The sequence below is a fragment of the Euwallacea fornicatus genome, chromosome 33, assembly GCF_040115645.1.
Source record: "Euwallacea fornicatus isolate EFF26 chromosome 33, ASM4011564v1, whole genome shotgun sequence".
Lineage (NCBI taxonomy): Eukaryota > Metazoa > Arthropoda > Insecta > Coleoptera > Curculionidae > Euwallacea > Euwallacea fornicatus.
In genome coordinates this window covers 1,020,432-1,037,945 of record NC_089573.1, presented here as the reverse complement: position 1 = coordinate 1,037,945, position 17,514 = coordinate 1,020,432, and the positions used below count along the sequence as shown (strand labels likewise).

Genomic DNA, 17,514 nt, shown 5'->3' with positions numbered 1-17,514 from the left:
TCTTAGATTTTTCTCAAATAACGAACCCATTTATGACGAACTTCACATAAAATGAACCTTAAAGCAAAAATTTTTGATTGTATCAATTTCAAGTCCGTGGTTGACACAATACGTAGGGGATTTTCCAAAGTCCTTACAGGTATAAAGAGATTATCTTGGCTTGTGAGTTTAGCATATACAAGTATTGCTGTTGATAGTGCTGTATCAAAGAAAACTCGTAAACAAATCTCCTACTTTGAGCAGTAAACATGATATCGTCAGGCGAGATGCGAAACAAAGCACGTGTGTTCAGAAATGAGATTAAGGAAGTCAACAGTGAGAATCACTTGAAATCTTTAGACTTCCTCCAAATGAATGAGGTGTCCCCATATTTCAATAGCAAATGTCTAAAAATTTTACATTTTAATTTAAAGTTTGTCCAATCTGGAAAAAAAGCGAAAAAAATCAATTTTTTTAAAGAAAATCAAAATATGAACGTACTTTTTTTTTTTTATTTCTGAATACTGCAACCAATAAGGGATTTTTAATATGGTTTTCGCGGTAAAAACATAAAGATGGAACCATCAGTGATGCCATATTCGAAACGAGGACAGAAGAGTATAGAAACAAGTTGCTGAAAAGTGAATGGCCTAAATTTAATAGAAATTGTGCCCAACGATTTGAAAAAAAGCATAATATAACCACTGAAGAAATCCTCAGAGGATGTTAGATTGGACGGTTGATTGGATGTCGTAAAAGACTGGCTGCCGAACAAAGGGCCAATAACTAGAAGAGAATTCAAGGATGAAGACATGTTCAATGATGCTAAAACGAGTTATTCTATATATTCACACCTGTTCAAATCTTAAAATTCCAAAAAGAGAAGCGTGACGATGGCAAGTTCTTCACAGAAAGAAGTACTATGCGCATAGTAGCAAACGGTAACAAAAAAAGGACATTACGGAATATGCAAAAATTTTGAATTCCTCGATATTTTAAGAACGTTCTAGAGTTCCAGTAAGTTATAAATCCATTAAGATGACATACAATACCCGATTTTAGCAAATGGATTGGAGAAATGGATGTTTAACTGGCTCGGCTAATCCGAAAAATCATATCGTTTGTGAATACCTGCCGTGTTTACCTAAATGTAACAAAGTTGGACTTCATTAGGTTAGCATTCGTGCTACTAGATACAAACGCCAAGTTACAGCCTATATATCCGGTTGTTATCCATTTTTGATTATCGAAGACTCTCTGTTTCGAAAATGATAAATTTGTTTGGATAATGGCCGAGAAAGCTTCGGTATGGGATGCCATCAATTTCCTTCACATAGTGCGTCAAAGGGCTCCAGGATACAATTTTCAAGTAAATGTGGAGAACAATTTTGATTCAGACCATGGATGGCTAAGAAAATTCAACAAGAAGATAATAATAATAATTTTCTAGACAATTTTCTGTGCTTCCGAAATGACATCTATGAATTTGTGCGTGCTGATGACAATATTGCCATTTTCAAATACCTACGGAGATGACGATGCCATTGTCGCTTCTGCCTTTCTTCGGTTCATATTGATCACCGGGAGGAAGATCAAGATCACAATAAACCAGTAATTGGGGAGATAACATCAGTCCGGACATCACAGAGTCTTAAGTATATTGAGAATGTTGGAACCAAATACCAGAATATTTGTAACTGTGTTGAATTTCGGAATACTCCATGGCACGTTCTCTATAAATTAATCTAAGTGTATGAGCAAAAGCGTGATAAGTAAGATTAAGTAATAAGATTAACCAAAAAGTGAATCTGTGGAAATTAACAAAAACACGTGCGCTGCAAATTTGTGATATATAGCTAACCTATTCCATTACACAGTTGCGATGAACATTTCTGCATATTAGGAAAAAGATCTGCAACTATCTTTTCATTGAACAAACTGACTAAAGCAAATGTAGGGTGAAAGGGGAGAAGTGCGAGAACGCAGCGGATGGCGCAAACACCTCGAACATCCATTTACTCGTGTTCATTTGCCTGCTTGCATCTCAACATACGTTTTGCTTTTGCTGCGTAGTGCGCATTCACTTGAGTATTTTAAGGCGGTTCCCGACCGATCGCGTCGCGCTGCGCCGCGCTGTTAAAATCTGCTGTGCGCGTCGCGGCGCGTTAGATTCGAATGGCAATTTGCGTCGAAGTAAGCCAAATTCCATGATTTTGCACACGAGCAGACGGTCGGTACATCGAAGAAAAATGTTCGTTCGTGCGCATTAGTTTTGAACGTAATCGTAAATAGATGTACCGTCTGTACGGTTCTGAGTTCAGCGACCGTTCGTTTTAGTTAGAAAAGGGCGCGCGCGCGCACGCGCCCATTGGAGCAAAGCACACAATCAATTTTTTGCTGTAAAAAATCTCTCGCTAGTCAGCGCCTCTCTGCGCCTCTCTGCGTAGTTCAGCGGGGCATTTCGAAACGCGGCGCAGCTCGGGTTAGCGCGGCGCGTTCGGCTTGGAGTCGCCTTTAGCTTGAGCGGACCGAACGCACAGCGCGCCCTTCAACGAGATCAGCCAAACAAAATCAGAACGCCAGAAGCGTTCGTTATATTCACTGCGTTTCCGCACTTCTCGCTTCCGTCGGCTTATTCAGATTATCCACGAGAATAAAGAATGAGGTTTAAAGATTAAGGGATATCACTAAGGCTCGTCATGCTTCACCCCATAAATATTTTTGTATGCCGAATGATGCTTAATGCCTAAGAAATGAGGATTAAGATAATTCTCGCGATAATGGCAGCTGGTGCTTTTTTTCTGATACATTACTTAACGAAAAAGAAATAAAGAAAAAATGTGGACGAGGCGCTTGTTTTTAGCTCGTAAAAATGAGCTTGATGGATGATGTTTATCTCAAAACTTCACACGAACGAGTGCAGAAAATTAAAAAAATTAATATATACGGTGCATTATGTAAGCGCACAAAAGTTCGGTTCTGTTAGGAGTGACGTACTCATCACTAAATTTACCAGGTGGGTGTACGGTGCGGCTTATTCGGGGCGAATGTTGAAGTGAATGCGCACGTTGTGACTCATCGTGACGTCTGCCCTGGCTCAATATATTATGCCCCGTATGAATGTACCAGATGGGTCCTGATATGTGGGTGGTTCAAAAAATCATCGTAAAGGTCTACCCCAATAGTGATTCGACGTCCGGTACTGAATGAGTTAAAACGCAAATATATCGAAATTTAGAATTGATTTTGAAGAAATTTTAAAAAATTTAAAAATTAAGTCAGTTCGAAAGAGTAACGCGTTTACATACATTTTAACACGTCAGATCGATGCATGTACACACTTAAACTGACTTAAAATAAGTTAAATAAAAAAAAAAAAACTATTAATTAAAACGTGGCTAGTTGGTCATTTAAGTTGAAAAGGAACGAAATGATTGGCCGCGATGGATGAATCCATTGAAGGGTTTCAAGTCGGTTTTCAAGAGGGAAGTGAAGCTTTGTTCGACGCTAGTAGTTCGTCAGCGAACCGAACTTTAGTTTAATCAGACGCTGAATTTCTGTTACTTAGTGATAAACGTGACAGTTCATTATCACAGCCTGTTGCGGCTTTAAACTGTGTAACATGAATTAGAACAATAAAACGATGTTTTGGTAAATATTTAACGCCATCGATATCGCAATATCAAAAGTCAAACAAAGCTGGTGTGATACTTTCCTGATAAGATAATGAGAAACTTTCACTACCTTCGCGAGCGATAAATTAACTGACAAACTACCATTGGTACATTGAGATCTCTTGTTAATTAATACATAAAAGGATTTCACCTAGATAAGCAACTAAGGCAGAAATCAAACAAAGATTTTAATTAAGCGTTTGTAATTATAAATTTGGCGCAGTTGCCAATTTCATAAGCTTCATAAAGCCGGGAAATTAACAGATTCTAGTATGCGTGCCGAACCCCGTCGCTGATATATCGATTATCTGATTATATTGGAAACGTTAATTATGTCCCAATTACGTTTAGGAGATAAGGTTAAACTTTTCTTCTGGTAGTCATCCTTTATCATCACTTCGAACAGTAAAGACGAGCCCGGTTGTTCCATTTCAATTTTTTTTTTAGCCCACCGAAGCATAAGAAACATCTTATCGTGTAATTCTTACTGCGGGGAAGTGATAGTTGTTTGATTCACCAAGGGTGAAAATAGCAAATTTACTGCCGCAGCAATATTTGTAGCCGAGTCGAATGCTAAGTGGCAGGCTAAAGCTAAAACACATAAATTTTTTCGTTCTTTCTCATCTATTTAAACAATTTTTTATTTGATTTGCTAACATTGCTTGCATACGTGCGTTTGGAATTTTGGACTTTTATTGTTTACGCAGTAAATAACTTTTACGGCCGCAAAACTTTTTAATGCCCGGTCAATGCAACGATCCTCCTACTGTCTAGGCATTAAAAGTGACACTTCATAGTTAATTTCGTGTCCCTAAAAGGTTACATTTCCTGCCAGCAGGACGAAAATTTATCTTTTCGATTATTACTACCACGCTCCCTAATACCGATAGGACTAGCTAGCTCAGCTGGACCGATGCAGATTACTAATATTAAATGACAATTTACGACGATAGCGAGAAACATATATCGCGTGTATTATATGGACAATAAAAGTGCCTCAGGATCAGAACCCCCAAGGACGCTGAAAAATCCTCACCTTCATTTCAATGTCTCCCCGTAGTTCGATTTCAAAGCGACCAACCTTATCCAAAATATTCTTGGTGTTCCCACTAAGGTGTATTTTTAGAGGTAGCCCGTTTTGCTCCATCCTAGATGCAGTGTTGACAGTATCTCCGAAGAGGCAATAACGGGGCATCTTGTGCCCCACCACCCCCGCCACGACTGGACCACTGTGCAAACCAATGCGCAGCCGTAATGGGTAGTCTGGTCTGTGACGAATTTTAAACTGTTTGATGGCTCCCAGAAGATCTAAAGCTAATCGGCTAATTTCGAAAGCATGCTTAAGTCCGTTCCGCTCAGGAAGGCCTGAGACCACCATGTAAGCATCTCCGATGGTTTCCACCTGTTTGGAAAAATAAATTTCCTCGGTGATATATCAAAGACGGGAATTAATCGTGAATTTACGCAATAAATGGAATTCTATCGCTTGTGATCGAATGTTGTTCCTTAAATTGTGATAGGTAAGTCCCACGTCCTTGTTTAACCTCCAAACCAATTTGGACTTGAAGGTCGACTTGCGACTTTTAAGCACCCTGAATGGTGCCGTTTTTGAGTATTTTTTCAATACAATGCCAAATCGTTTAACTGATGAATCTGAACATTAAAATTTTCAATTTTTCCGCAGTGTCGCGGTCGGGCGAACACTATTTTCAACATACGCGCACTAATAACATCGGTTAATACCTCATTCACAGAGCTTTACCAAAAAGGGCATATTAAATGATGGCTTTTCTCAAAGTTCTAAAAGCAAAATCAAATTGCCTATAGATATTATTAATTAATTTTAAAAAATTCATGTAGGAAAAGTGATACCTCCCGGAAACGTAAAATTCAACATTGAGAATTATGAGATGTTGAGGGTCTGATAATTCTCAATTTGGAGTCCGACCTCGCATTAGAAACCTCCATTTACCGCGAAGTTTGAAGTCTATATCAAAATTAATTTCAAAGTTTTAACGAAGAGGAGCTGTTGGATTTAGTCGCGCACTGCGTAGAACCAATAGGTAAATCATTGTTTCATAGTGCTTTCACATTGTTTTACTCAATCCAAAATTGCTTTTAATAGATAAAATTAAAATCATCGTGAAATGTGGCGGTTGTTATACAGAGAGGCACAAAAAAATCAGTGCACGTATCATTTTGGTCAGTTATAAGATGCCATGTCTTTTGGACCGCTGGACGCACTTCGATGGTCTGCTTACGGTCGGGATAAGAAACCGTATCAGCGATTGTGTTAAATTTTTTCGTTAATTCTTAAAACACCTTCTTGACTAAAGCGACAGCTACGGGAAGACTAGTGTTAGGTCAGCGATAGAATGGAGAGGATAATTTTATTCTCCAATCTATCATACATACACGGGGTGTCCCAGGTCAAAGTGCCAATTCCAACTGAATATGAATAGTGCGCTTGCCCAGAACGGTCTTTGAACGGTTGCGAGATAACTCCCCGATGTGTTTGGACAAGTCTGTTACCATCGAGGATTGATTTTAGAGTCGCTTGAGTGTTTAAGATAAACATATCGTATATTCTTTTTAAAGGTCGCTTTATTATCTCGGACGACCCTCCCGTCTAAACAAATAAAGTGCTCGACGTCAATAACCCTTTCCTGATGTAATGAATTCATCTCTTTATGCACCTGTTCAAGTTTGAACATACGCAGGTCTGGAGGAATAGAGTCAAAAGCAAATTTTTCAATATTCTATATATCTACATGCTGTATTTTTTTCCATACTAAATTCATATACACTGGCGAGCATAAAATTCGGGTCGCTTTAGTATTTTCGAAATTTTTGCCTTCCTAACTTCCAAAAAAATAAAAAAGGATAGCCTTTATCGATTCTGAGGTTCTTTAACCTTGTTCAGGGTAAATGGTGAAAAAAACACGATCCTGTACCCAAATAACCGATGTATTGTACAGGTGTCCATTACCCAAGTACTGTAACATCTTGATATTGAAGGTATTTTATCATTCATTTTTTTTTTCATGGTAGAACCATGCAGAACCGTAAACATTTCCTCAATGATCCGAAATTTCATGAAGCAATGCCGGTATGCCAGCGAAAAATATCACTTCTCTTTCAATACATTCATATTTGAAAATTTCGAAGTGACCCGAATTTTATGCTCGCCAGTGTATATTGAAGTGATTGGGGCCGGGATCAGAAAAATGTAGGAGAAAACCATATTACCGCGATGAGGGACAAGATTTCACTAATTCGAATTAATACCACTTTCTTTGAATGGTAATTACGCTTTCACGTAAAACGACTTTAGCATATTTGAATTTGTCTGTTTCACGATGCTTACCTTATAAACTTCATAATGCTCGACTCTAGAGTCGAAAAGTCCGTAGAGATCATTGAGCAAGTCCACAACTTGCAAAGGGGTGCTTTCAGCAGAAAGGGCAGTGAATCCCACAATGTCACTGAAATATATTGTTACAGAGTCGAATGCCTCGGCGGTAACCGATTCTCCCATAATAAGTTGCTGGGCAACGCTCTTTGGAAGAAGCTGATAGAGAACCTCTTCACATTTCCGCTTTTCCTCTAGGTAATCTTTAGTCCTGTCTTGGACTAACGATTCCAAGTTATTAGCATATTGTTCCATGCGAGTCAACAAGTTGTCGAGTAAGTTCATGTCATTTTCTCTGGAAACAAAAAGGGAAACTTTAAAGCTCTAACTAAATTTTCCTCTCAAGGAGGTAAATTGTTTCTCTGAATCTCAAATCAGATAGTGATTAAATTTTTCAAACGAAAAAAAATAGATAAAGGAGCGCTCTAAAGATATGAAATAAAGAGCTAATTAAGTAATTTTTGTTTCTCAGCTTCAAAAAGGTACCGCCATTCCTCTGACACACAATTACGACCACTACAACTGCAGGAGTGTGTAATCGATATGTAAACTAAACGGGTCAGACATTGCAAGCAAGATGCACACCCCGACATTTCTCATGACAAAAATACTTTCGGGCTTAATGAGGAAGTTCGCAAGCTCAGGCAGAATTCACAAAGTTAGTACGTTTTAGGCTACGTTAATTGGCTATTTTTCTCTAAGATTCTCTCACATAAGGGAGATGAAAATCTCGATCGTCTCCAGTTTCGAGGGCGAGGTCGAAGACCCGTCCTAAAATCGATCCAGGCATTGTAATCTAACTGATGTTCAAAAAAGGTTGGAGAAAGAAGTTAGATATAAACATTTTCCGCAACGTTCGTTCTTTTGCTTTGCGACAGTTTCATTTTTTGGATTTCTCCATAAAAAACTAATGAGCGATATGGAGAAATTCCCGGATAAAAGTACATTACCAAAATTCATGGCAGAAAATCAGGAGAGGGATGCTGATTACTTAGGGAACGAATGCCCCGGCTTCTTTTTTGAACAGCAGCTGGACATACATGGACAATGGTATAGGCAAGACACTCTCTACCGTCTATTAGGCACAATTTACATTTTCCCAATTTCATGGAGAGTCGCTAATTCATAGTTCCACATTTAAGTCGATACGAAAAAGCTCTATGGTGCATGAAAATTGTATTGTCCCTATTGGACTCGGATAGCTAATTGTTTAAAGTAACCACACACGTTTTCGATTTCGAACTTTTCCAGTTTACAAATTGCAACATGCCAACAATGGAAGCTCGAAGAATCTGCAGGAAATCTAAAATACTCCTAATTTACTCGAAAAATCTACTCGTTTTAAATACTCACCCAGATCTAAATATCCAAGGTTTGCTGTAAAATTATATGCTCCTTATAGAGAAATTAAGAACGTAGTTTAATGAGGGCAGCTAAAGTGCTGACCCATTTAGGTGTCCAGGCAACACGCAGCTTATTTTTAGCTAACCATATAGAAACACGAACATCTTCGTTCAATTATTGCCTTCCAAATGGCATTGCATGGAAAATTTGAAAGAAGCAATTGCCGTAATTTACGAGGGTAATGTGATATCTTCCAGAAATGACGCATCATCGAATTGCGTTTTCCATGATTATTATTGTTATTACGTCCATTGTTGTTGAATATGCATTTGGACGAAACTATTAAATCAGGTGATTAAAAGAAGTTAAATACTCGGAAAAAATTCCTTTTTAATGTTTAACTAACCTTCGCCGTTAAGGCATTCCGGAGAGCAAAGCCTTTGTTAGTCTTTGAGGAGTTTTTATTTTAAGTTTAGACATTTTATAAGTAGGTGTTTTTCGGAATTTCAAAGCTTAAACTGAAAAGTTTGTTAAGTAAGTAAATAAGGTGCTATATGTCACTTTTTAATATTTGTTTCCAAACAATGGACTTTTCATGGAAATGTCCTTAATTAGACTTCTTACCAAGACTTTTCAGTTAAAACATCGCGAAGTCCAACGGTTTTGGGGCTCGGGAAAAGCACGGAAAACTAGAAAAGAAAAAGGTAGAAAATAGGCACTTACTTTCGACACATCTGTCGCAATTTGGTTTTGAGGGTGCCGAAATCGGGTCGTTCATGGGGATCCTCTGACCAGCATTTTTCTATGAGGGATGTTATTTCGTCGACTTGTTCGTTCACGTTCTCGCTGGAGATGGTCGGCCTCAATGGAGATCCGTTGTTCGCGTCAGGCCCTTTACGAACCAACTCGACGATTTCTGGAAAATATGAAAAAATGCCCGTTTCAACTTTCAGATTTGGAACGCGAACTAATTAGAGCTTATTAAATCTGACACGAATTTTCAAATGTGAAACCGAGGCAGAAGGAAGGATCAAAATTGGATTGTGTGTTTATTAAAATTGCTGAAGCGCCGTCAGGGCATACTTTTTTCCAGAATTAAAAAGTTAAGTCCAACAGGGATCGGCAAGAAGGGTTAGAACTCCGTCCAGGGTGAAGAGTACGTGATCCGTTTATCGGTAGCTATTTAATTCCTTCAAGGGTCCGCTTTGCCTTTTCCTTTGTGAACATTCTTTCTATCCAAGATTTTAATTTTTTACGCTGCTAACTTTCAAAGCTGAGCTTTTAAATACTAAAAAGTGTTCTTGTGCTAAGTTTGTCTGGGTCTTACTTTTCGAGAAAATTGACCTAAATTGTTTCCTGCTCAGCTAAACTTAAATCTATCCAATTTGCCACATGAAGGAAAACGCATTTTAAGAAATCCTTTAAGCATAGGGCTAATACGAAAGCGCATATTAAAAGCACTATGTCTCCGAGTATAATCACGATACTACCCCTGATAGTGAAATAGGACCCTGTTAATACGCGCATGTACTACATATTCAGATCGTATTCGGTAATGGATACGCACATTTTGAACATCCCAGATACAGGAGGTTTAAAAAATACAGGACGTTATCGTCCTTATTAATAAATCTTGGTAATCTTATAGACCCTCAGGACTTTTTTAGTGGTTCACTCCTCGCTCAATGGCGGTAATTAAAGAAGTTACAATATTCAAATGTACATATGTTTAATTAGGGCAAACTTTGTCGTCACTAAATTCGGAGCACAGTTCGAAAAATAAACAAAAATTGAGCTGAATCTGCATCGAGAGTCCAAATACGTAGGAATAAATGGACTTTGGAATGAGATCAGTGAAAAGTCTTGGAAAATGCATGTTACATTTTAATTCTGTTTCCTTCGAGCAAGCCGTATTTATTGGTAAAGTAATTATGGAGCAGTGTCAGGCACATTGCTTCGTGAATTTCTTGTGATCCTCCAAACATAAATCTTGGCTTTGCTACTGGCATTCGCAGTGATATCGTACGAGACTATGATTAATTACCACATTACAGGCTATTCACATTACATGCTAAAATGTGCCAGACGTAATTCGTCATATAACAATGAAGTGTTGTATAACACTTTTTGTATCATCGTAACTTAATACAACAACCCAATAATACCACAAACGAGGACGACGATCGGGTAAGTCTTAGCGATCAATTTCGATGCGGGAAGAGAATTGGAATAAGCACTTCAAAGATATCACCGCACCTCTACCTGTAACGCACAATACCAAAAATATCACCTCTGAAAAGAGGGGAATTCGCTGTTCCCTTGAAAAAATTTTTTCATTAGGTTTCACATCTAAATTTCTTAGGAACCATTATCTTCTCTTTTCCACTTCCGCATTCAGCTTCAGATGGCCAGGGACGTCCGTCATACGTTCCCCAATCTCCTATTTTATGAGTAGGTAAGTGCTTACACTATTGCCTTCGCGTTCTGAAAAATCGCCAACACTTTCATCCACAGGGTGAGTCGGGAGGGTCGTGCCAAACTTCAGGAGCGTGTTGTACATGAAAAATAAACATAAAAAAACTCAAATATTGTTATCCGATTTTCGTTTGTTTACAAGTTATAGCGTAAATAAAATTAAAACATAAAATTTAAAAAAATTATAAATTTCATAAGAAACGTTGTATTGGTCGTGGTGGCCCTATTAGTTGGCCTCCGAGGTCTCCAGACCTCACACCACTAGACTATCGTTTGTGGGGTTGGTTTAAAACTGAAGTGTACAGAGTAAAAGTGGACACTCAAGATGCACCAATTCAACGCATTAGAAATGCTGCAGCTGCCATTAAAGAAAGACATGAAACGATCAGGAGCGCAACGAATGCTCTTCGTAGACGAAGCCGAAAATGTTTAGAAGTTAATGGAAATATTTTTGAACATTTACTATGATATCCAAACGTTAATTTATGGAATTTCTTATGAAATTTATAATTTTTTTAATTTTATGTTTTAATTTTATTTACGCTATAACTTGTAAAAAACGAAAATCGGATAACAACATTTGAGTTTTTTTACATTTATTTTTCCTATACAACACGCTTCTGAAGTTTGGCACGATCCCCCCGACTCACCCTGTATATTTAACAGTACTGTTCCCTATGACGAGCGGAAACGCTCGGTAGCTTCCTGGAAGTGGAGCGGGAACCGTCCCGCCATGTGAAAAAAAATCGTTTGGTACCACGGAACTCGAATTGGTGCCTGACACAAGTCGAATTTTGGTGATTATTACAGCAATAAGGTAGTTTTGGCGTCATACTAAAACTCAGCCCATGGATTACTGCACAAGATAGGTAAAGGCGGTGCATACAAGTGCACATGGTTGCCGTAGCTCAGGTATTATTTAATGACGAAGAGCGTCTACGCTGCCGTAAGCTCGCGTCTGCAAAGTTAAAAATGCTGTTTTTCGTTTCTTTCCATTTTTTCCGATAATGGCAAAACCTGAACCGCTTTTCAAGAACAGGTACGACTTTCCGGCAAAACATCCCACACTTAACCGACCCCGTACCTTCTGCAGTAACTTCGATACCTGCAGGTTTAGGGCCGATTTGCCACATGTGGTCTATTCACTTCCGTAATGATCATTTAGTAGTCATAATTTTTATCTAAAACTGCACAGAGGGAATGTCAGAAGTGTGCCGCCCTATGTCCATGTACGTCACTTCTTAATTAAATGTGCAGTTGGTGGTTTATTGATGATGTTTTTATAACGTAAAATAGAAAATGCATTATAATTTATGTAAAATTTACTGGTAAAATGCAACACGAGAACTCTCTGCCTGGCAGGCCGAGCTGCAGGACGAACATAATTTTAAGCACTGAGGTGAATTAAAAAAGCCTCATGTGATTCAACTCTTTTTTAGCAATTTTCTAAGAACGTTTCTCTTAGAGTGTCCAGTTCGAATTTTCAGCCGTTCTCGAATTATCGAAGTTTCGAAAATAGCGCTTTTTACACTGTCGACAATCGTAACTCGCGCAACAATCGTACTTTAGACGTCGACATTTCGAAAATATCAGTTATTTATAGATATTTGTGTTAATAAAGTTCGATTTTCGCTTTCCTCGTAGCTCCTACAATTTGACGTTATTATTCTCCTAAAAATGAATGATTAAGTGATGATCAATAATATCTTCTATTTCCGTCCCACCCGTATTGCAATTTCCAATTATTATGCTTCTTCTCGAGTTAAATTGGTTCCACGCATTTAAGTATGAAAAGAAAGTAAACTGCGGGACACAATCGAAATAATTGATCATCGTGTCTTTGAGCGCCCCAAGTAATGAAAAATTGGAGTAAAACTGGATTTCTTTGAAGGGAACAGACCCATCACGAGTATTTTATTCCATAAAGTTTATTAACTATGCGGGATAAATTCGAGAACAAAGTGGCAACACCTTGACGCTGCTCATGTATTATATTGCCCTAGATGTGCCCTTCAAATCTTTTACAGCGGCACTCGCGTTTACTTCACCGTAGTAAATTTAGTTTTACCAAATTTTATCTCGACACTATTCAAGAGCCCTGATTCGATAATTAAAACTATTGTGTGTACGGATCGGATGAAAAATAACGAAAGGGCCCTTTAACGAAATTGCAGGAAAATGCATTTCAAAACATGTTTTACGATTGATTGGGTCTGAGGGCAATTAAAAACAATCGATTTTTATTCAGGTTCAATCCACTTTTTTCTTCACCTGCTGGAAAAATAGCAGATTTAATGCTTCGACTGGCTTTAAGTTTCAAAAACAAGTCCGAGCAAATTTGGCGATATAAATAGTGCGGTTTGTGCATTGGACGCTGTGAAATAAATAGCCCTGTAGGTTGTCCGAAAAGACGACCTCCTTCGATCGAAATTTGGTTCGAATTCAAATCGAATCGAATTCAGCCATTTTCCTTATTAATTTAACTCGCTAATCTACATAGGCTGTTTCATCGAGCTCTTTGAAACTGCTGTTATTTCCACCTTGTTGCGTTTCACTCAGCGACTCGCTTGACAAGGCAATCCTGCCTATTGTAGTAACACATTTTAGCCTATCGAATAGCGTAATACGTGCTCTTGATGATGCGGCTCTAACAGAATTCAATAATTCAACAATAATTAAATCTTTCGCAATCCGCACATGATAACTGCTCAATTTAATATTCAATACGCTCGGAAATGCCTTAACTGATCAATTCAGATAATCGAAATTCAAAGGTATTTTTTGAGAGTTTTATATACCCAATCTACCTGGTTATTGAAAAATTCAGAGTCAAGGTAGGTATGGTACGTAAATGATCACGCATCCTCTGCGGTCAACGATAGAAAAAAATCTAATCAATACTCTTATACAGAGTGTTCGGGCTTTTTTTAGTAGGATCTTAATCATGAATTCCGCGCATGAAAATAATATCAATTTGTTATACAAATTGTATTTGGGAAAAGCTGTGTTAAGCAAACACAGGATGTTAAAGTTTTATATTTTTTTTGTAAATTCACCTTTGTATCTCCCTAGGGCTTTGGGATATCTAGCTCAGACTTTGGGAGTGGGTTGTTCTTTGGCGTCTACATGATTAGACAATATTAGATGATCATGAAAATGTACAAGGCGATACTTTTTGCCGTTATGACCCGTTTTAACGCTCAATTTTTTTTAGGTGAGCCATAAATTATTTAATTTTAATATTTAAACTGCCTGTTTAATATAAAAACTTTTATGCGTGTTGACCATTTCAGTATTTCACCGTTTTTCAGTTATTCACAAAATTGAGAAGTAGCGCATGCTATTTTTTGATCGAGTAAGTTTAGATGATTTATGATATTTCTGACATTCTAGTGACCTTACATTTTTTGACATTCTCCTGACCTTACATTTTCTGACATTCTCTTGACCTTACATTTTCTGACATTCTACTGACCTTCCATTTTCTGATATTCTACTGACCTCACATTTTCTGACATTCTCCTGCTCTTTCATTTTCTGACATTCTCCTGACCTTACATTTTCTGACATTCTACTGACCTCACATTTTCTGACATTCTCCTGCTCTTTCATTTTCTGACATTCTCCTGACCTTACATTTTCTGACATTTTACTGACCTTACATTTTCTGACATTTTACTGACCTTACATTTTCTGACATTCTACTGACCTTACATTTTCTGATATTTTACTGACCTTACATTTTCTGACACGCTACTACGGTGTAAACCGCAGCAAATAGTTATTTATCGACGATCTAAGGGTAAAACGAATGTTTAACAGAAGAGAAATAAAAAATAATGGTACACAAGAGAGCGACGGCAACTTCAAATGCAGAATAAATCGAAAAACGATAATTTATTCTGTAACAAAATAACTTAAGTCAAAATCAATTAATTGTTATTACAGAAATTGTTCGAAAGCATCGGCATTACATTCTACACGTAAATTTAAATGTCTGCATAAGAGCGCCGAACGTCTCTCAAATTCTAAACAGTTGTTCTAAGAGCTGACTTTCTTATTCGCCTTATAAATTCTTCTTGAGAGTTTACAGGTGTAGAATACACATTTTCCTTCGCATACCTCCAAACATACAAATTTAGAGGTGATAGATCGGACGATCGGGGATGGCAAAAAAATCGCTCCTCCACGACCTGTTCATCTCTGGGGGTAGTTTGCGTGTAGCCAGCTGCCCACACCGCCAGGGGATAATGTGAAGGGCGTCCGTCTCGTCATGCTATTAATTTTTGTTTAAAATTTAAGCTAAATATCTCGAAAACTTCGACAGCTGCAAACGATAAGTTGGAAGAAAATATGAAACTCCAACATCCCGTATATCCTTGACAAAGCATTTCTCGGATATAGTTTATATAACGGATCAATATTATTTTTATGCGTTGAATACGTAGTTAAAATCCCGATGTAAAAAAACCGGACACTGTGTATATCCAAAAAAATGCTGAAAATTTAAGTTGTATAGGGAGAGCGTAACGTTTGAAACCTTTTTTTTTTTACTCCCAGTAAATACACCATTTCAAAGACGACCCACTATGGTGCTCTTTCCCGTCACGATAGCTTTACGCAACACCCTGTACCTACGGTTTTTCCTTTGCCGCAAGCCTTATTATTATGTTTTCAGAGGAATAAGAGATTACGCCCTTCCCTGAAATTTTGAAGTCTCGTTTTGTATGCGAACCACGTTTTACTATTATGGGGAGTAGCGCAAATAATGCTTACGTAAGCCATCTTTTTTCCTTATTAGTGACTAAGAACATTTTTCCGTCCGAAACCTTAAGAAAAACAGTGATTCATTTTACTATAGGATAGAATAGCGAAAAATAAATCAGAATTTGGGCTCTTACTTTATTAACAGTGAATTATCTCATTATTGTCCAGACAGACAGACATATGGGGCGGACTTAAAATGATGACGTATTATTCCCTCAGTAATTAAACATTTTATTTGAACTCGGTCATGTAAAGCGTCCCTTTGGACAGAAAAAAACTTCTTTTGATTCGCCACCCAAATTCCGAATGTGCGTGTGGACCCGAAATCGATAAAAATTTGCTATGAACGAAGAACGGCATATCATGCCCCTGAGAATTATATTACAAAACGGCTCTCCTACACCTCAGAGAAATGTGCAACATATTTGCGATTTAAATCAGATTTGCACAGATATGAAATTTTTGTCGCATTACTTTCATTCGTCCAGGACAAGAGAAAAAAGTAATATTCAAGTTTTATAGTTACTTGAGTCTCCAGGTATGAGTCCAAACCGATGAAAGAGAGCGTAGCTACAGTTGTCACAATTGAGAGTACAAATTGGCCTTCGCACTTCCAAGAGGGGGCTCACAGCGCGTCTTGGACTGGTAGAATTTGAACCTCCAGGACTAGGAGTGTCTTCTCTAGCTGGCAGGTTTAGACTCATCCTCATTTGCTCTTGTTTCTTATCAGGACTTCTCACACGGGAAATATTGGGGCCCACGTCGGGGGGCTTCAGCGGACCAGGTCGCCCCGCGACTTCGGACGAAGTCGGGGGTTTCCAGTCAGACATATTTCCCCTACGGGAGCAATGTTGCGACTGTCGGATGCCGTTTTATGCGGCGGATATTTATTAGCACGAGGGGCGTAGGGCGGGTTGCGGAAATAAGCTCGTAAACTTCTCTGATAATTTAAATTTCGCCTCCGGGCGGCAGGGGCCGCTTCTTGTCGAAAGAAATGTCTGACGTAGTTGAAAAAGTTACACGTGAAAAATGTATAGTGTCCAAATTAAACTTTTGTTAAAAATCGATTTCCATTAAGCAACGGCTTTATAAGTTCGTTTTTGGTTCTTCTACTGAGCATTAATTCGTGTATGAATGCAGCCCGATAGGCTGAATTAAATCAGCTTTGCGATGCAAAGAGTGAGAGGGATCGTAGAAAACGTTACATATCTGGTAATGACGACCAGCGCAAATAACCGGAAATGGTTCACATTTACCTTTAAGTTGTTAAAACAGTCAGAAATTAACGATTTAAGCTTTAAAGCTTCTTGTCGATTTGCTAAAGCACGAAACTACCCCCGTATTACCAACAGCCAACCGATCGCGAAAAAAATGTCAATCAATAATTGAAAATTATATTTTTGAAAATGTTTGCATTTTTATACAGGGTGAACATATGGTCCGTCCTCCCTTTAAAAGTGTCAGTCCTGCATGATGTTGATCGAAAGTTTAGGTGCTACTTTCGGACGTACTACATATGTTATGGTGTCATATGTAGTCGCAATTACAATGAAAGTCGAGATCCATTTATCAATTTATTTCCTTTAATATCTTAGAATGTCCTGAATTTAAATGAGGGTTGACTTTATGTTCACATCGTATATGTGACGTGTATATTTATATAACAAGTCTAGAGAATAACTCTGAACGAACGACGAATTTAAATAAAATATAATGATATTTCAACTTATATATAAAGATTAATTTGATAAATTTTGCTGACCTATGAGCATTTCGTCTTGATTTTGTACTTTCGTGGAAAAATCGTCGTTTTGGAAAATTTCAATTCGTTCCAATGCACTTTTCCGCGTTTGAACTGATGCC

The 17,514-nt window shown here is 38.0% G+C and overlaps 1 protein-coding gene across 2 annotated transcripts in view; it reads right to left on the bottom strand.

The window, feature by feature from the left end:
- The window catches only part of LOC136348505 (atrial natriuretic peptide receptor 1-like), a 34,556-nt gene that overhangs the window by 4,735 nt on the left and 12,307 nt on the right, over positions 1 to 17,514 (bottom strand). The window contains exons 12-15 of one of the 2 annotated variants that reach the window (XM_066299395.1): positions 9,133 to 9,325; positions 8,419 to 8,442; positions 7,021 to 7,360; positions 4,690 to 5,055 (exon numbers count right to left, since the gene is read on the bottom strand). In XM_066299395.1, the coding sequence (XP_066155492.1) occupies positions 4,690 to 5,055; positions 7,021 to 7,360; positions 8,419 to 8,442; positions 9,133 to 9,325 (923 nt within the window). The remainder of the gene's footprint in view (positions 1 to 4,689; positions 5,056 to 7,020; positions 7,361 to 8,418; positions 8,443 to 9,132; positions 9,326 to 17,514) is intronic. The other variant, XM_066299397.1, reaches the window with a different exon arrangement.